Source organism: Ochotona curzoniae, unplaced genomic scaffold (assembly GCF_017591425.1).
Source record: "Ochotona curzoniae isolate NIBS_2020 unplaced genomic scaffold, NIBS_Ocur_1.0 contig_64, whole genome shotgun sequence".
In the NCBI taxonomy this organism is placed as follows: domain Eukaryota; kingdom Metazoa; phylum Chordata; class Mammalia; order Lagomorpha; family Ochotonidae; genus Ochotona; species Ochotona curzoniae.
This window is the reverse complement of record NW_024466502.1, coordinates 2,076,378-2,096,860: the sequence shown is the minus strand read 5'-3', so window position 1 is coordinate 2,096,860 and position 20,483 is coordinate 2,076,378. Positions and strand designations below refer to the sequence as shown.

The 20,483-nt window shown below is 44.3% G+C and overlaps 1 protein-coding gene across 1 annotated transcript in view; it reads left to right on the top strand.

Annotated features, from left to right (window-relative positions):
- The window catches only part of MYO16 (myosin XVI), a 361,148-nt gene that overhangs the window by 193,686 nt on the left and 146,979 nt on the right, over positions 1-20,483 (top strand). Inside the window, exons 21-22 of the mRNA XM_040991535.1 lie at positions 12,096-12,248; positions 16,519-16,719. Of these exons, the coding sequence (XP_040847469.1) occupies positions 12,096-12,248; positions 16,519-16,719 (354 nt within the window). The remainder of the gene's footprint in view (positions 1-12,095; positions 12,249-16,518; positions 16,720-20,483) is intronic.

Sequence of the window (20,483 nt, the reverse complement as noted above, 5' to 3'; positions counted from 1 at the left end):
ATGTTTCCCAGCTGGGATAAAGAATCTGTACAGAAGCACAGTACTCCTCTCTGTGAAGTTGGGTCATAATGGAGTTAGGGAGCGAGCTCAGTGGTGGTGTTTACTGTCACACTGAAATGCTCGGAAGTGCTGGGTAGCTCTACTCACTGATGTCAGCAGGGATCCTGACACATTTCCTGTGCCTCACTAAGAGAGCGCTGAATCATCCTGCGTGCACCTCCTCAGGTGAGTCAGCAAGAACCATTTCTCTACATGACTTTGCAGAAAGATCAGTCTCAACAAAGAACAAGGAGGTCTTCAATTTCTTCTCCTTTCGTGCTTGTCCTTGGATGAATAGGGAAGGAAACCTTTATGCTGTGGGTTATTTATCACTATAAGAGAAACAGCAGTCTGCACAGAGAAAGCAGCAGCTAAAAGTGACCTGCCGAAACCACTTCTGCAATTCTGCAAGTGGCCTATCGAAGCTGTCCCCTCCACCACCATTGCAAGGCTCCAGGCTGACCGTGAGGACAGCTTCTGGCTTCCACTGCTTGAATCTTGTCAGCACCAGTCTCAGGTTACTATGGAAACACACACACTTCTATGTCTGGGGGAGAGCCACTGCTGATCCCTTTCTTGGTAGGTGGCACAGGTGGGAACCTGGCTGTGACGTCTCTAGGGCCACTCTCCTCCACAGCAGCTGCTCCACTCTCAGGCTCGGTACTGTCCACGTTCAACCTCCCCGTGGATTCTGATTGAATTGCATTATTGTATTGCAGTGTTGTGGATCCATGTCCTGGTGATGTATTTTAGACTAGAGTCATAGGATGAGAGGTCTACATGACAAGAACTGTTCAGATCTGCAGAAGGAGTCTCTACTGAATGTCAAAGCTTTAAGAATTGATAGGTATTGACAGATTGAGAATTGAGAGGTATTGATAGGTTTTAAGAATTGATAGGTATGCATTCTTAGACATAAACTATGAAAAATGTAAATGTCTTGGAAAACATGAGGGAGCTTGTTTTACTGTTGTGCGCAGTTGCAACCAGAACTCAGGAGGACATTGTTTTCTCAGCCTGACTTAGTGTGTGAATGCTATTTTTACAAAGTACTGTGTGACTGATGCATTCTACAGTCCCATGTTGCCAGCACAAAGTAGACTTTCTTTTTAATCTGTCGTGAAATTTCAGTGCTGAAGAAATCAGTGCTGTGTTCAGCATCGAGCCAGAACATATTAGTGCTTTTGTAAATGTTTATTTAATTCTGTTGGGAGTCCGTGGGCTCATCAGTCAACTGTCTGCTACAATGTCATCACCCACAGTGCTCAAGTTGTGTTTTGTGTATAATAGAAACTTAATGAATGTCTTTTCAGTTAAGGAAAACAAGTTAATTTTTTTTACTACATAGTGAATTTTCTAGTGATTTTCTTTCTCAGGAATAACTAGATGTGTCTGCTGAAGGTGGTCCCTCTGGAAGAAGCCTGTTAAGGACACAATTGGGGAGTTATTAAAGACATCCAGACCTCACAGTCTTCACTTCTAAGCCTCTAGAAATGCTGATAGATTAAATGGCCCTACCAATATTCTTTGATTATTTTTTTCAAATTTTAATTTTTATTTGAAACGCATAGCTGCAGACAGCAAATACGTATGAGAGCAAGAGCAAGAGAGAAGGCGAGCCTTTAGCTGGTTCACTCCATAAATGACCTCAGTGACCTCAATGGCGGGTTGGAGCCTGGATCCAGGAACTTCTTCAGGTCTCTCACGTCGATATTAGGGTCCAGTCAATTGGGCCATCCTCCACTGCTTCACCAGGCACGTCAGCAGGGAACTGGATCTTAAGTGGCACCAGCCACTCTAGCTGGTGCCCACGTGCGACACCCGTGGCACTTGCTATGCCTCGGTGCCAGTCCCACTGATATTCAATGAAAATGTATTTCGTCTCACAGGAAACTTCTTAGACTTTGTCTTATTCGGTTTAGGCTTCTGTAACCAAACCCCAGAAGCTGAGTCGTGTGCAGTCACAGAAACTGGGGTCCAGTCTCTGCAAGCCCGGGAGTGCAAGGTCGAGGACGCTCTGCCTCCTGGTGGGGCGTTTTCCCTGGGGCCTCGCTTGAGGCCTCTGTTCTGAGTACCAGATCACCTTCACGAGGGTGGGACTGTGTGCTGTGCCTCCTCTCCTGGCAAAGCCCACCTTCGAGGCATGTCATTTTGGTGACTTGGAGGGGACACGAACATTCACACCATAGCACATGTTTAACGAACCATTTCTGTTGGGAACCGTTTCTGCTGTTGTCATGAAGACCATGTTTTAGGGGGAAAATGCACTTATGTCGCTCAGAAGTAATTTGATCCTTTAATGAGAAGCATATTACACAGATTCCCTAAGCATAATCTGGAAGGCTCTGAATATGTCACTCTGATAATTAAATGGTTATATTCATGTTACCTCACAGTCAACTATGTAATACCTATACTTAATAGACTCCGATTTCCTTTATTATATAAAGTTTATTTGTAACAGTATAGACATATTCCCAAGTCCCTGAAGAGAAAACCTTTCTACTATACTCTGTAAGTGTGCCCAATGAGAATCAAGTGAACAGAGCTGGAAAAATAGACAATAAAGAAGGCCAGGGCACGTTGTTGACACATTTCAGTGCCAAAGACATTAGCAAAGAGAATGCTCTTAGGGGCATAAGAAGGAGAAAGAGAGATAAAATGTGTTTCTACTTTTAAGTGATTCTACATTTTTAAGCATCTAGAAAACCCCCAAAAGATGAATGAGGCTAACTTGTACACATAGCAAGGGGACTTGGCAGCAAAGTAGGAAGTAAAATTATAACATATACACCAAAAATAGCTTGTCGGATAATACAGTGCAAAAGAAGACAGCATTCCATGTCAAAAATAAGTAAACAACCTAGGTGAGAGAGCTCTAAGATGATTCTGGAAGTCAAATAAGGTTTAAGTTGATGGAAAAACACTGCATTTTCTAACAGAAAAGCTTGCTGATAGAATGGATCCAATGTAATATTTATGTGTTAACTTGGGAAAGAGCCCTTAGTTAGCTTCATATATATGAATGAGGAAGAGTACCTCCCAGTGTTAACTTACAAGTGCAGCGTGGTGCCGTGCCACAACAAGTAGATAAAGAATGAGTGATAGAATGAGAACAAGACAATATTGTAGCTCTTAGTAAGTAATGAGTCTAGGCAATGAATATCAACAATTGCTAACGTTATTTTTAAAAGAGAGCATGCATGAGACAACTGTCAAGTATCACTGCTAAGCAGGAAGGGAGGGAGGGACATAGGAAGGTGGAGGGGAGAAGGAAGGTGGGAGAGAGAGCCCTGAATGTAACGAAGCTCCTTGATGCAACTGCTAGTTGGCGGAAGTCAGAGAAGGACGAAGATAATAAATGCACCCTGTGCGTGGACCCAGCCAACTAAGAGCGCAGAAAGGTGTGTGCAAAGAGTCAGCTGCTTCTACATAGAAAACACAGGGGAATGCGTGAATGGTGGGGAATTGTAAGTCAGAAGCAATCTGAGGACTCGTGTGTTCATTAGTGTGTGAACATTGCTGAACTTTATTAAAGCATAAAAAGGAGTGTTAGGCATTGTGACGTCTAGGTGTCGTCCTAAAAACATTGGTAGTGTGTGGTAACAAGATTATAGATACTTAGGTCAATATATTTCACAGAATTGTACTAAAATATTCACTGACTTAATGAGTCATATGAGTCCGCTTGGTCACGCGGGGACATTAGGAAGTAGCAGAACGAAGTCACTCATGAGCTGCCGGTGGGTGATCATTTTCAATGATGGATCATGACATTCTGCCTTCATAATTATCTGTAATGTCCCGTGTCAAGCATCTGAGGAAGATATTGAGATGATGTAAATATGATAATTAATGCTAGACTTTTTTATTTTCTAAAAACATTATCACCAAGTTTTGCATTCTACAGATGTGCAACAATGAACAAAGTGATGGGAACAAATGATGTAATTTAAGATTCACTAAAGGCACACCTGCTAAGGTGTATCATGAATTTGCTTAAGCTAATAAAATTACATATCAGAAATCTGGCAGGAAGTTTGGAGAGAAAATATAGTATTAAAAGTAAAAACTAAAGGAGAAGATGAAATTTTGATGTGCAGTGGGTCTTTACGCCAAATTTTGTCTAGACCGATTTCAGAAGATGCGCCGAGGACTCAGTGTTTCTCTGCTTACAGATGTTGGTTGCCTAGAAATACCAAGTGCGCGATAACTCAGGCTGGCATTATACATTCAGTTTGGGAAAAGCTACATCCCTTGATTCTGAACTGCTGTGTACAATGTTATTATATAGCCTAAAGCCCTTTTTCTGGAACTGATATCCTAGAGATGATAGATAAAATAGTAAAATAACTGCTGTCATTTCAGCTTCTAATAGATGCTTTTCCCTGAATTATCACTTTTCTGACCATGGGAAAACTTGAAAATTTCTCTGTAGGAGAGAGCTCATAGGAAGAGCTGCATTTGTGGCTCCTTTGCACAGGAGTAGGCTATATTCATTCATTCAACCAACATTTATTGTGTATGTAACGAATTCCAGATCCTGTACTGGATACTAAAGCATGTATACACGTTAGGGTGTGAGAGATGGGGTGCAAGTTGTCAAAGGCCCATTTATTGAACCAGGTTGTTCCCACTTCTCAGTGGGTCCCAGCTCTACCGATCCTGTCTGTCTGTTTGGGTGCCCTCTCTTTTGTGGCTGGGTAATTACCTGAGAACTGAGTGAACACACACTTGTGCCCACTGCTTGTTTGAGTCAGCAATGTGGAGGGGAATGGAGGAACATCTGACTTCGGACCCAACCTTGGAATGCTGCAGATCAGGGCCCCCGAAAGCTGCGCCAGTGACAGGCGTGGGGGTCCCAGTTCCCCCTCACTGGGATTCTGTGTGATGGGTATGTTTTCCCACAGTATGTTGACTGATTTCCCCAAAAGACAGCCCCAAAGGTGGAAAACCCTAACTTGGACTATTAAGTATGGAAACAATAGTGCTGTAATCAACATTATAATCCGTTGGTTTCCACCCCAACCCCCAAAGTGGGATTTTTCACCAAGCGAATTTTTAATGAATGAATGAATTGGTCAATCCGATATGTAGTTCTTCAAAGTAGAGCACCAGATGTGTAAGGGTTGGGACTGAACTTGGCCTATGTAAGAACTCACCACCCACAGGAAGGAATCCCAGGCCTGAGGGCAGAGGCCAGGTGGCCTTAGCAAACACAAACACTCCGCCTCTGCTGCCTCTGCCTTGCAAACCAATGTGTTTCCAATGTGTCGGCTTCAGTGGTGTCCCCCGGAGAGGGCATGGTGGAACTCAGTCCAGAGCAGCAGCACCAAGAGGTGTGGCCTTTGGCAAGTGATTCCTTGAGAGACCTGCCCTCATGAATGGGATTGGCAGGTGTCCTTAGGAAAGAGCTGGAGGTGCCGGGAGCACCCTGTTTCCCTCGTAAGGACAGACTGTCCCACAAAGGGACCAGCACACCATTCTGGAAGCAGAGAGCAGCACTCCCCAGCCCCCAGAGCTGCCAGCATCCTGATCTTTCCCAGGTGCCAAAAGCAGGAGCTCTAGCTGTCTACTGCCTGTGAGTGACCCACTCTGAGGGTGTGTTGCGACTGAGTGAGCACAGCCTAGGCTCCTATGTCATAACAGCTTATGTTAATGGGAAAGATATCATGAATGGAACCTATGGGACTTTTAAGAATATCTTTATTTTATTATTATTATTATTGCTTGAAAGGCAGGTTTACAGAGAGAAGGAGAGATAGAGAAAGCTATTTTACCTGCTGGTTCTCTCTTCAAATGGCTGCAGTGAGGAGCGCTGAGCTGATCTGAAGCCTGTAGCAAGGAGACCCCTCCAGATCTGCTATGCAAGTGCAGGGACCCAGGGCTTTGGGCCATCCTCCATTGCTTTTCCAATCAATGAACAGGAAATGATGGAAAGTAGAACAGCCAATACATGAGCAGGTGCCCATATAGGCTGTTGGCACTTACAGGCTGAGGATTAGCCAGTTGAGCCATTGTACTGGCTCCTGACCTAGAGGATTTGTTTAATGAATCTCCATTGCTGGTGGAGAGTAGATAAAATAAATGCAGAAAATATTTTTAATCTATATGAAAACTACCTTTGTGCATGTGAAATAACTGCCTTTTATATGTATTTAAATCTAATTTATGTACTTTGATATGAAAATATCAGGTAGGACAAAAAAGGACAGAAAGTTTGCTTCCTATAAGAAGTAGTAATCTACTGTAAAAGAAAATGGGGCAGGGGAAGAGAGTAGTATTATAAAATGACAACTAAAAGCTCTGAAGGAAAACAGCTGCTGCTTAGGCTCCAGGTGGTAAGCCGTGGGAATGGTGGGGCGCATGCTGGGTTCCTATTGGCTCGTGGCAACACCAGCTGATCACATGACACCTGCCTTGGTCCCTTGTTCTTATAATAACATCTGATTGCGGACAGAGGGCTGGCTGGCTGGAACTAGGACAAGAAGAGACACAACCTTGGCCCTACAAGAAAGGCAGAGCTCACAGATCTAGACAGTAATAAGAAACTCGGAGAAGACAAACTAAATGACAGGGTTTTGAGTCCAGCGAGTTGCTGAGCTCTGCCATCCCCATGGGCCTGTTTTCTAAACAGCAGAGGAGGGCAGGGAGGAGGGAGCGAGGGGAGGGAGGGCCGGGCTCTGGGTGCAGCCTGTGAACCCCTGGCTGTCTTCAGGAGACCACACTGGAGAGTCCCAGGCCCATGCAGCGTTTCTCCAGCTGATGTCTGCTTGGTTCACACTTCCTCGATGGCAGGTCTCGATGTCTCATGTAATTAATGTTTGTAGAACATGTTTGCGAAATGCCGAGGGTTTGAATTCCAACATTCCCATGTGCACTGTCTCTCCTCAATAGATTATATTTGAGAGTCCTTCAAAAAATTCATGGAAATGGGGTTAGAATGTGTGTATTTTGGTGTAAGATATTTTTGGTATCCATGCACTATTTATTCCATTGTGAAGAATTCCCAGGAGCTTTTGTGAGAGCTTTTGCGTATTTGGGTTTCATTTTCTTTTCATACCAGAATAAACTTTTATGTTTATTTCTAATTTGTCATGAACTGCAGAAGTGTCCCCATCCATGTAGATTCTGATGAGTAAATTAGTTAATGGATTGTGTGTTCTCTGTCCCAATGAGTTCAGGCACATCTGCATATGAGAATCACCTGGAAAGCTTTTAAAATACATCACTGCCTGGGCTTCCCTCTGATTTAATTGGTTCGGGGTCAGCCCCAGACCTCACCCTTTTTTAAAAAGCTCCCCAGTTAATTCCAGCAAGCAGGGGGAGTGAGATTCAATGTCTAATGCCTGGGGCTCTGCCTTCCAGCTGGAGTCAGCTTTAATTAATCTCCCACTTTAATTCTGTGATGTATATGTCATGCTCTATTATATTTTTGCCTCAGATATATTTCACTGAGCAATAAAAATAAAGGGAGAACAGTTGGTGGAAATTTACTCAAGAAATTAGGTTTGTCATTAATACCAATGACGTGCCATCTGGAGAACAGTACGGTTGTGTGACTAAAGAGTGTTTTCAAGGGGTGCGTAATTTTTATTATTAAACCCGTTTGCAACAGCATTTAATGTGCGAAGCATGTATTTTAATTAGAGAAGGGTGCATGCTAATGAAGCCGTTACTTAAGAGTTATCCATTATCCCTGGTGAATCTTCACCCTTCACCCACGTTTGGATCATCCCAGGGGAATACCCGGAGCTCTGCCGTGTCCCAGACACAGTTCTGGTGCTGAAAACCCGAGCTGACTTGATGACCATCCCACGTGGAAGACAATAATCTTCCAACTTTTAAGGCAGATTTTTGCTTCTCGATATGTAAGCGGATCGGCTTGGGGACATGGTCACCCCGTCTTTCCCTGGTGCTGTTGAATGCACACCCACATATGCACATCGAGACACTCGGAGTTCTGTGAAAATGAAGAAGCAGCAGCTCGTTCTGGTCATGATTTCTGCCACCATTTTGGTGATGTGAGTGGCAGTGTGCCTTGTTTTCCATTTGTTAGCTGGGTAACCGACACTGGGAGATGGGTCTGTACTTTGAAGTTCATGCAGCAGTATTTTAACTTTGGTGCAAGCCATCCGTGCTTTGAACAGTTTGCAACAGGGAAAGGCAGACTTTGGCTGAAACATTTTAATGTATACGTTGGGCCCGAGTGATTATGAGAACATTCTCCCCTGAACTGCACATGTTCCTGGTGATTCACTGTTCCTCTCAGCATTGCCTTCCCCGGTTAGAAATATAAATATAGATTTCATTCCAGGAAGCAGCCTGTAATAAAAGCTACATGCTGGAATTCAGTCCGCAGGCTATTCAATTTTATACATCAAACTGGAATGCTCCCTGTGGGATTTTAATAAATTACTTTGGGATTTTTTCCCTTCCAGAATACAAAGAACATGATGTCCAATAAAAGGCTCAGGTATATTGTAAAGGTCACTGCATGCCACAAAAAAAATCAACCGCTGCAGGATACTGCAGCTTGAAAGTGCTACAAGTTCAATGGAGGAACTGTGTGTTTTATAAATCATTCTGACCAGAAGAGCAATAAATTGGGTTTCTCCATCCAGAAGCACAGGCCCCATTTTTTTCTATGTGCTGGAGGTGAACAGGTCTTTAGAGCCTTCTGGGAAAGAAGAGGGGTCAAGGACATCTGGTGCTCTGGCCTTACTCCCTCTCCGTGTGGCCTCCTCTGCATTGTTACTAAGTGTCACCACCCTGGTGACCCCAACGAGTCAATTCAGGACAACCCAGGATGCAATCTGATAGAATACTCAGAACCCCTCACGAGGCCACTTTCTATTATGCAAAGGCTCTGGTCAGGCAAAACAGAGCCCCGGTGGTGAGCCCAGGGCAGTTGCAGCTTCATCACGCTCTTCCGCAATGCAATTCCTGCGGACACAGGGACTCAGACCACCAGCGATGCAGAATGGCAGGAGGATTGCATCAAGTATGTCATGGGTATGCACACCCTGACACATGTGCAGCCAGAGAGGCTGCCTGTCCTCGGGACACAGTACGTGTGAGAGAACTTCATGGGGCAGTTCTGAATGCTTGCACATGGTCGCAAACACTGCCTTCCTCTTCGTGGCCTCTGTGTGTGTTGCCTAAGCAATGTGACCCCTCATGTACACTTCTGATCACGTGGCTGAGTCCAGAGTCTGTGTTTTCTTAAAGGACTCAGCATTGGTTTTGTTGTTGTTGTTTGTGTGTGTGTGGAAAATGTGAGAAGTTACAACAAATACTTCCTAGAATCATAAAATTTTCCAGGTTTCCATTCCATGAGCAGAGTGGCTTATTTGCTGTTCCTTTAGGATACTTAACCTGGTCTTAGTAACTTTACTGTTCATGGGTCACAAAATTACCAAATGAATTACCAGAATGAAGAAACAAACAGAAACAGGATTTTGAAAGCAAGGTGAAATGATCTAAACGATTTCAATTCTTAACTGCAACTTTTAGAAAATTCTGTTACATTTATGATGGGTGCACCAGGTCAACACACTCCATGAGCAGTGGCGATACTGCTGTGGACAGACTCTCAGCGTTGTGAGCAAGGAAACGTTCGTGTTTCAGACCATTGCAGTAGAGTGAGGTACACGTAGAAGTGTGTCCTCTGGAAAAGGTATGCAGGATTTCCGTGTTTGATGAGTGTAGGTGCATATGCGACATATGAGATAAATGCAGATCTACGTGTGAAGGATGAGATAAACAGACTGTATGTGTAGGCTATGAGATGCATACATCTGTATGTGGTAGGAGATCAATAAGGCTTTAGCAGAATAAGACAAATGTAAACACAGATTGACATGCTGTGGGTTAGGGCTTTGATTATAGGCTGTGGGGTAAGAGGCAGACTTGGGTGCTGTAGGGTAGGACACACACGTTTATGTGCTGTGGGGGAAGATAAACATGGACTTATATGGTATGGAGTAAGAAGGTATAGGTAGATATGCTGCCGGGTAGAACCAGTGCAGATACCTAGGCTGCAGCGTATCCTAGGCGTAGGTCTCTGTGCTGAGGGAGGTAGAAAACCTGGGTTTATGTGCTGCGGGTGAAGATGACCACGGATTTCTACGTTCTGGGATCCGAGACAATTGATTTATAGGCTGCTGTAGGCTGCAGTAAACATACTGTGTGGGCTGTGGGATCAGACATGTAGATTTCTGTGCTGGAGAACAAGTGAGACACCGAAGCTGACTGTGGGAAACTGGGCCCATAATCACCCCTTGGCTCTGATGGAGTAGCTGGTGGGGATGGACGTGCCAGGCCACAACACTTGAAAGAAGACAAAATTGTTCATATGCTGCTGACACACTGGAGGCCTCCCTCCCCTTGCCATCTAAAATATGCAGAAAGTGTTGGTCTGTATCCATAGGCAAATTATGTTTGCCTTAAGAGCAGCATGTGCAGGTTCAGTGTCCTGTATGATGTATTCTTTCTGAAGTACTATGGTTTTTACTAATAAATTGACCACTTAAACTGAGAAAATACCTTTAAAGCTTTCCAGTTTTATGTACCTGTTGTAACATCTGCTTTCCAGCAGCAAAGAAGTGTTTGGTAATTCCTAGTCAAATAAGCTAGCAGAGTTAGAATTCTAGAAATTCAGGGACCACAGGTAGACTGGAGAGAAGAAAGGTGACTCAGAGAGAGATGCTGACTTTCCACTGTGTTTTTCGCAGAAGTGTTGTTTGTAGGAGAATGCCTAAGGGTTACAGTTAGCAGAAGCTTGCCCCTTGGTTCACAGGCGGCACCTTTTGCTATGGAGTGAGAGATGCAAGAAAAGCAACGAGAATGAGCAATAAACCTAGGCTGTCAGCTTTTGACCAGGAGCCAAGATTCTTATTGTTTGTATGTCAATATATAATATTCAGTTAATTAGTTAATTATGAAGGCAAAGAGACAGATATGTTCTAGCCACTGGTTCACTTCCAACAGTCAAGTGTGGGGCAGTCCGGAGATGGGAGAATGGAATTCAGTCCCTGCCTCCCACATGCACGCAGTGAGCATCTACTGCAGTCACCTACTGCAGTCACCTACTGCAGTCACCTACTGCACTTCAGAAAGCTCGACCGAAGGGGGGTGCACACTGAGCCCATGAACTCTGATCTGAAATGCAAGCACCCCAAGTCATAGCTTAGCCATTGCCCCAGACACCTGCCCCAATATTTGTTAGAGCTTACTTTTAATATATAGGGATATTAAAAAATTCGTGGAAAATGAACACCATGAAAAAGGTTTATTATGAAAACATTTTGAACCCATACTGTGTTTTTAATATGCATTTTCCATGCGCTTTTGAAACTACTTTTTAAGACTTGTTTTTTAAAAAAATGGAAGATAGTGAGAAGCCTAGAGGGGGAGTAAGTTTTTTTGCTTTGATTAAATTTAAGGTTTTTCTTATTTTTAAAATAGCTGGAAAAAAGTGAAGTGTTTTTTAAGATTAAGAAATTGAGACTTTACAGATCAGAAGCAGCATCTCAGTTTCCCAACGATGGGTCTGTCCTGTGCAAAGAAGAACAAATTAACAGGAGAAGGATTGTAAGAAAAAATCTTTGCAAAAATAATTATGATATAAAAAGATGTTACAAAAATTTTCTAATAAAGGAAAGTGTGTTTTCAAAAAACAACAAAAAATGGGCTGATTTGTCGTGATTCCTTAGAGACACGTCAGCTTCTCTCCACCAGTTCTGTCAGGCAGGCAGGTGTGGCTAGTCCAAGCAAGGTTCCTCCTGCCTGTGGAATGTCGTGGAAACCCTGCTGTGATATCGCTTGGGGGTGCAAGCATGCATATCTCTTCTTTATGGCATTATTTCAATTGCCCAAATACATTGGAGACATACACGAAGTTAATGCCACAGTCACACTTGGTTGTTTCCGGGCTCAGTCCACTGGCTCGCACGGAGACCCTGCGATGCTTTGTCTGGGCGGGCTGGCATTTCCCCTGCGTGGGTCTGTGCTGCTGTGCTGTCCTCTGACTTGCTTCCTTCTTCCCACGATAGCTTTGTGTCAACATGACCAATGAGAAGATGCACCACTATGTCAATGAAGTGCTCTTTCTACACGAGCAAGCGGAATGTGTACAAGAGGGAGTTGCCATGGAAACAACATATTCTCCTGGGAACCAGACTGGAGTTTTGGATTTTTTTTTCCAGGTATTCATATAATATAATTAGATACTTAACAGGATACATGCATTTAGACATCCTGGAGACAAAGAAATTTCTTTCAGGAGGGCTGTTTCTGAGGAATGTTTGAGATTCTGTGGCATATCGTTAACTTTTAAAATCTGTTGGAAAGCATGGTTATCTTTCACCTAAGAGGCATATGGAAAATTATCAATTCATTAAAAGGCCAAGAAACATCAGATTATTTTGATATAAAAATATTAACACTGTTGATCCAATAGGGTAAAATTCTGCTAGCAGTTACAAGTGCCCCAAGTATAAAATTCATTTTGCTATTAAATAAGTATCTCAGATGAATATCATCATAATATTTTTTATGTTGATATTCAAAGTTTATGAAATTTAAATTCTGAAAAATTGGCAGAAAAATATATGTGTGCATGTATGATGCCTAGGGTAAAGGGAGCTTGCCCACGACAGGTGACTTTGCTTGTCTTTGTTGTTTTTGTACTCTGCAATGAAAAACTCTGGCTTCGTATCTCTGTCAGATAAAACTGCATCGTAGAACAGTAGTCCCTCCATACAGGTATGGAAAAATAGTTTATGGCTTTTTCTTATATCTCAAAAACACTTGAATCTGAAAAACAGCATTCAGCTAGTCAGGGAACAGGGTATGCCATTTTCTACCCTCTCTTCCTGCAAAGCTGGGTTTCTCAGCTGCATTGCTTGATGCACCAACTTGTTAGGATTTGTAATTGCAGCCAGCGTCCTCATTCAGAGGTCTGACACTTGTCCGGAGAGCCTCCGCCACCCATCTTCCAGCTCACTCTTCCCTCCCAGGGACTGGCTCGAGGTTACTTCAGCCCTGCTTATCATACTTGCGAGTTCCTCCTTGGAGCAGTCGTTTTAATGGCAGGGTCTCATCCCTATGGGCTGGAAAGGAAGGTAGATGTTTCTGGCTGTCCCCTGTCTTTGACACCATTACAACTAGTGAGCAACATGCAAAGTAAGTGTGAGCCTTGCACGCTTTATTTTCTTTCTCTCGCTCGCTCTCTCGCTCTCTCTCTCTCCAGACATGCATGTTTTTCTATCAGGAAGCACTTGCTGTATTAAAAAAAAACAACTTGTTTCCTTTCTAGAAATTGTAGTCCACCACTCTTCATCAGCATTGCTCGGATTTGTACCTCAGTGGTTCTAGATGTTTCTGTCCCCCTGGGCAGTTATTTTCCCAGATGCTTACCGCACTTGTGTGGTGTGGCAGGTTTTGCTGCATTTGCTGACAGATGAAGCCTTCTGCCATTGAGGAGAAACTGTTTATGACAGCCTTTCACACAAAGCCACATAACAGTCTCTCCTACACCTTGACAATTGAAGAAATTAAAGCCCAGGGTCGATCTTTTTCTTATCACATATTTCTCCATGTCTAGTTTTTTTTTAAATTCAGATGTTTCCACAAGTTTTAAAGTCAGGAAAATTGGTGCCCACCATTCTTTCATGGCTTTACTGCAAACATGCAGAAAACGTAGCACTGAGGGTTTTTCTTTAAGTGGTTTATTCAATGTTTTGGAAAGGCAGAGAGAGAAAGAGAAATACACACAGGCACACACACACACACACACACACACACACACACACACACACACGGAGAGCGAAAACCCTCATGTCTGATCTTGACTGTCTCATTCTCTGAATGGCCACCACAAGCAGGATTATACAAGTTCGAATTCAGGGTCCAGGAGCTCCACTCTCATCTCTGTGGGTGGCAGGGAGATGAGTAGGTGAGCCATCCCTTGCTCCCTCCTGGGACCCACATTAGCAGGATGTTTGAGTCAGAACATGGAGGTGGAGCGTGAAGCAGTGTGGGCTGCAGGAATCCCCAGGGGCATCTTAACTGCTACACCAGACACCTGCCCACTCACACATTCCTTAAGAATTTGGAGGCAGTGCAAATTATGATGCTTACAAATGTCTTGGTAGAAACCAGCCATCCCAGCCCAGGAGACCTCAGCTTCGCTTGGGGAGCGCAATGACTTTGCTCTCTTGGTCCTCTGTTGTTAACGCTGAACTGGGGCCCTCTTTCTGAAACACGAATACCCTTGAAAGCCCTTCCCACCAAGTGAACGTCCTCAGCCCCAAAGAGCAGCTCTGCCACTGCCCTGAGCATCAACCACTGCAGACAACCTTGAAGCAGCCAATGTGCCCTGCTCAGCTTGCTCTGTGTGTGGCTGAGTCCTCACATGCAGAGAAAACATGCTGTGACATAGAGTGGCCTTCGAGTGGAGTGTCAACCTTGAACTTACTCCCCAGCAAATCAGTTGGTTATAGATACATATAAGTAATTGTTTCCTCTTTGAAGCAATGTGAACACAACCACCCTTAGCAGGTTCCTTGCATTGACTGTCTGCCTTGGAAACTGCTCCCTGTTTGTTCTAGAGACTTAGAACCTAGATTTCCATTTTTCACTCACCGCTGAGCTCTTGGAGACTCATTCTGGGTCCCTGGCTGTTCTAAGCCATACATAAACTGGCTGTTAGTCTAGCACTCCCAGCAATGGACCTTTTTCTCCAAATGTTCCCACTGAAACTCATCTTGTGATTGGTCACAGAAATCTCTCCTGCCGTGGATGGGCCTTCGTCCATGAGGTCCCTTTCCTGTGCTACTCACCCGCCCCCCACCTTCCTTCCTCTGCCTCCTTCTCCCCTTCCCAGCCAGGTTTGGGTTTCCCGGGTCATGCAGTGCTCTGCAGCTGCAGCTCTTGCATCAGTAGGTTCAACCAACCCCACCGCAAGGATGTCCCGAAGAACAGCACATCAACCCTGAACATGCACACGTTTCTCCATTCGTGTCCTCGCTCGCTGAGCAGTGGAATGGCCATGTAGGGTGTGCACATTGTGTTAGGTGTTGTGCGCATTCTGCAGAGCAGAGCGAGGAAGGACTGCCCGGTTGTGCGCACATCATCTGCCATTTCTAGGGAGCACTTGAGTGTCTGAGGATCTGAACCCACTCCCCTGTGTCTGGAGCGGCTCATCTCCGGAGACGGCCCTGTGCAGCAAGCCCATGTCAGCATGTGTTTTCCTCTGGTCAGCACTAACCCAATTCGTGCCCAAGGCCGACAGCCTCCAGACAGCTGCACGCAAACTTTAGATTTTCCTTTGTGTAACAGGAGACTCAGAAAGGCTCAAAACAATTGTAGAGCTGAAGCTGCGAAGAAATGGACCTTCTGTTAACCAAAATATGATATCTCAAAACTTCCTCTCACAGTGTTCAGTGTGAGAGAGAGATAGTAGGCTGCTGCACTATTAAACAGCATTTTCTTTCAGATGAAATTAACTTTACATCGTTACTTAAAACATACACACAACACACACACCAGTGAGTAAAAATAGAAGCATATTAAAAGCAACAGCTGATTTGTTTTCCTACTCTATATGAATGTAGTAAAAATAAGTGAGCATAGGGCCCGGCGCGGTGGCGCAAGTGGTTAAAAGGTCCTCGCCTTGCACGCCTGGGATCCCATATGGGCGCCGGTTCTAATCCCGGCAGCCCTGCTTCCCTTCCAGCTCCCTGCCTGTGGCCTGGGAAAGCAGTCGAGGACGGCCCAAAGCTTTGGGAACCTGCACCCGTGTGGGAGACCCGGAAGAGGCTCCTGGCTTCGGATCGGCATAGTATCGGCCCGTTGCGCTCACTTGGGGAGTGAATCATCGGACGGAAGATCTTCCTCTCTGTCTCTCCTCTCTGTATATCCGCCTTTCCAATGAAAAAATAATAAAAATAAATCTTTAAAAAAAAAAAAAATAAGTGAGCATACACCAACACTAACAAAAAATCCAAATTATGCAATGGAGGGAAAATTCTCTCCTCTTAACTTTTGATACCAAGTGACTTTCGTTGTTGAAAATGAATATTGGAGAAACACTTCTCCTTCTTGGGATTCTGCCACAGTTTTTATGATTTAACATCATTATTGATTGTATTGCTTGATGTTTCTTATCCCATTATAAGTATGAAGTATTTCATATGAAAATAGATTTTCACATAGTCTGTAATTTTACTTTGCTTATTAAGATGAGAATACACTTTAAAAATAGCTCGTTCGCCTAGTCAGCAGATGCGCCTCTTCCCTGACGGACAGCCTACAACAGTGAGCAATGTGAAGGCACATTAAAAGCAAAGACCAGATTTTCTGAGTGACTATATAAATATAACAAAGCATGAACACACGTGAGTGTGCACTGACAGTATTACCAAGTTATGTGATAGAGGGGGGAGAAAAGCTGTATCTCTTCTTAAATTTCAGAAGCCATCTGGATTTCTGTCTTTGTTGGATGAAGAAAGTCAGGTGATTGGGTCGACGGACTCCAGCCTCGCCAGGAAGCTGCGCAGCCTCCTGGAGTCCTCCAACACGAATGCGGTTTACTCCCCCGTGAAGGACGGCAATGGGAACGTTGCCCTCAAGGACCCAGGCTCAGCATTCACTGTTATGCACTACGCAGGAAGGGTAAGTGAAGGGAACCCTGCCATTGCAGCAGGGAGAAGGGCTTCCATATTTTAGGGTGCATCGTTGTGGTCAGTGAAGACTGGTGCTCACCTAGATAATTCTGCTTTCCTGAGCTGTGTTAGCTTTGTGGGAACTGGTAGTGAGGCATGCCGTGTGGCACTTCTTGTAACGGCCACAGACTTGTAGCTCTGTGGGAGCAGAAGGCTCTGGCTGTGACACAGAGGGTGGGACAGACGTGGGGCTTCTGGGCTGCTTTGTCTGCAATGTGTGTGTGAGTGCAGAGGCGCTTTCTGTTTCAGCTGTCTGCTCTAAGGAAGACCCCAGCGTTCAGCTCTCTTTCCATCCTCTGCTTGGTCTCTGAGTCATGCTGCTTCCTTCCAAATCTCTGAGGACATCCTCTCCCTGACACAGTAATGCTGTCCCCCGCCTTGGTTTGGACTACCATCAGGCGTCTCTAATTGAGTGCATCTTATTTTTTTCCCCAATTCCCAACCATGACTTCTGTTCAGGTTATTTTTTCCTGACTTCTTAGTTTTCCCACACTTGCCAGCCCTCCTAAACTCCCTCACATTTAATCTTAAAGCATCCTGCTTGTCTTCTTAACAAGATCACATGCTATTCACTATTATGAAATCCGCATCCCTGTATTTCAGTCGGACTCCCATCTACAATGAATGTCTCACCTTTGAACCTGCTCTGGTGCGTTGGCAGCGTTTAGCACAGATGGGGGCGAGGCCCCTGTCCAGTGCCCTACGCTGGTTTCCGGTGTGTTTCCCTCAGAGAGTATGGAGCCCCAGTACACCGTACAAGCAGGAGCACAGAGAGCCCTCCCTGCTACTGTCAGCATTTCCCTTCAGTAACGGCCCCACCTTGTGTTCTGGAGAAGCTGGTTGACTGGTCACCACGGTGGATCTTCACTGTGCTTGCACCTGACTTTGTGCCCTTTTTCTTGGCCTGCTGGCAGCCATGACAAGCATGCAGCCTCTGGTACAGGGCTATCGTGGAGGCCAACCTTTGCTAAGCCAGCAGTTGCACTTGTCTCTTCTTCCCATTCAACTTAAGGAGTTATTTTTAAATAGGTGGAGAGATGAGGCAGCAAGGCAGACATGTGAGTTGGCACAGATTGGTTGATAAGGCAGAGTTTTGGAAATAATCAAGGTCTGTGTTTGAGCAATAGGTGGGGGACAAAGAGGTGACGATAGAAAAGGAAGAGGAATCTGGGGCCTGTGTGAAGTGAGACAGGCATGGCTTGGAAGAACCAGGAAGGTTCTGGAATGGTGACCAAGGCAGGATTGGGCTGTGTGGACTGAGAGGCAGTCCTGGAGAGTGAAGCAGCTTGCTGTTCAATCTCCTGTTTCTAGATTTGAGATATTTTAATGGAAAAACTGAAAACAATGCTGAAAATACTTGGTGATGAGATAAAAGTGGTTGGTTGTTTTTGGAAAACATGGGTATAGATCTAGAAATATGTGTCTTAAGGTTTGTACCCTGGGAAAGCATCAGAAAGATGGAGAAACTGAATCAGTGGGGAGAGAGCAATCACAGAATCCCTGGGGGAGGAGAAGGGACAGGGAGAAGAGGAAGTGGAGCTTGGGTGGTGTGACAGTCTGCCAGATGCTGTGGCCACCTGCTCATAGGTGGTGTGAGTGGCTAATGGGACATGGGAAGGAAGTTAGTGGAAAACTTCATGTGTATGTTCTTGGAAAGGTTCTAACTTTCACTTACATTTGAGTGAATTAGCCCTTAAAATTTCTTTATAGAAACAAGATTATTTTAGCCTTGTATATTGATTTCCTATTCTTTATTTGCTTCATGTAAATGTTTATTGAAATGTTTATTGCAGAGTTATTTTAATGATTTATTTGGAAGAGGAAACACAGAGCTAAAGAAAGTACCCATCACCCATCCTCGGGCTCACGCGTCCCGCACATGGCCACAGCGCTGGGCTAGGCCAAAGCCCCAAGGCCAGCATTCTTCTGGGTCTTCCATGCGGGTATGGGGACCTTTAATGCCATCTTCTGCTGCCTTTCCAGGAAAGTAGGAAACAGGATTGACAGGAACAGCTGGGACTTGAACCCGATATCCATATGGGATGCCAGTGCTGCAGGACCCCGCTAGTCCAGAGTTCCAGCCCCCCAAAATTATTTTTAAAACCTTGAAAAAGATGGAGTGATTTGGGGAGATTGCTTCCTCAAAGTTGCCTGGGTGTTGTATGCTAAGTAGGCAAGTCCTTGGCTCGCAAGCTGTTCTGATTGTGTGCTGGAAACTCACAGGATATTCTGCAGATGCGGACTCCGTGAACAGGAGGGACGTGCGTTTTGGAACAATTTTAAAAATTATTTGAAATCATAGTTATTAAAGTTATCCTGTAGTTTCCTGCTTATATTCTTTCCATTTTAATTGCAGTTGTTCTTAGAATACTTGGTGGAAGAATCAACAAACCTCTTAAGCTGATAATGACATTTTACTGAGTTCTGATACAGATATGCAAAACAGGAAAAACTAGCCAATGCTCTGGGGCAGAGAAACCCTCCTGGAGTCGTGAAATGTTCCCATAGAGGCACCTTGATTTTTAAGCAAGATTTCTGTGATTGGAGCCAACCCTGTGGTCTTACAGGAGACTTATACCCCATGGAGATCCTCCTGAGGACCCCGAGGCCCACTGGTCTGTTACAGCAGAGGTTGTGTGTGATCTGCGGTGATATTTCAAGCTGTTATGCATTTGCACCACCCAGCACATCTCCATGTGCTTTAATCTGAGCCGTTGCGCTTGAAGCAAAACCAGCCTGAAACAGCAGAGCATTCTTCATTTTGCGAATTGAGAAATGTGAAAATTTGCTTGTAGAATAGACATGCAGCTTCCTGCACACAGTGGGCTGTGCAACCCCAAGCTGATCCTTGCCAAGCAGTGCTGCCCTAGGGGAGCACGGTGGCCGTGACCATCTGGCATTGTTTTTGACCTGATCTTTGGTGGGATAGATGGGCAGGCATCCATCTCTCATCCCTGTGGGTGTGCCTGACCTTTCCCTGGATCATAGATACAGCAGGTGCCGATGCTGCCCTGCCCTGGCCCATCCTGAACACTGATCCGGCAGACTCTGCTGTGCCTCTGGGTCCAGCTTGCAGCAGAGGCTCGAAGGTGCTTTTAGAAATGTTTAAGCAACATGATTTGAATTTTAGCTCAAGATCTTCCCTAAACACATTTGAATTTTTCATTTCTCACAGGGGCGGTGCATAATTTTCTTTCTCCATTACAGAAATATTTTTAAGTAAATGAGAAGAGGCTGTGCATGAAATATTAACAAGATCTCATTAATGAGCATGAATTTGAATCAAAGGAGGCTTATGGGTTCTTCGTTATTTTCTTTTGGTTGATTATTTGCTTTAGCAAATTTTAAATCATGGATGGGATTACCTATTGTAGGGGTTGCACTTAAATATCCACTGGTGACTTAAATGACAGAAAAGCATTAAATCCAGAAATGTGTCTAATTTTATTGGCTTTTCAAATTAAAAGTCTTGAAGTGTAGGTAAATTATAGTTGGCTCTTAGAAGAGCTGAATTCCATTAAAGTGCTTTTGAATGGCCACTAATAAGGAATAGTATTTTAAAGTTTCTAAATTTTGATGTGGAAAAAGTGAATGGATTAAGAGATGAAAAGCAATCTGAAGTAATAAAAAGAAAGTTAATGAATATATTAATCAGAATGGGTCATTAGGCAATATACGATGCATATGCGCATATACACCTGTGTGAATCTGTGG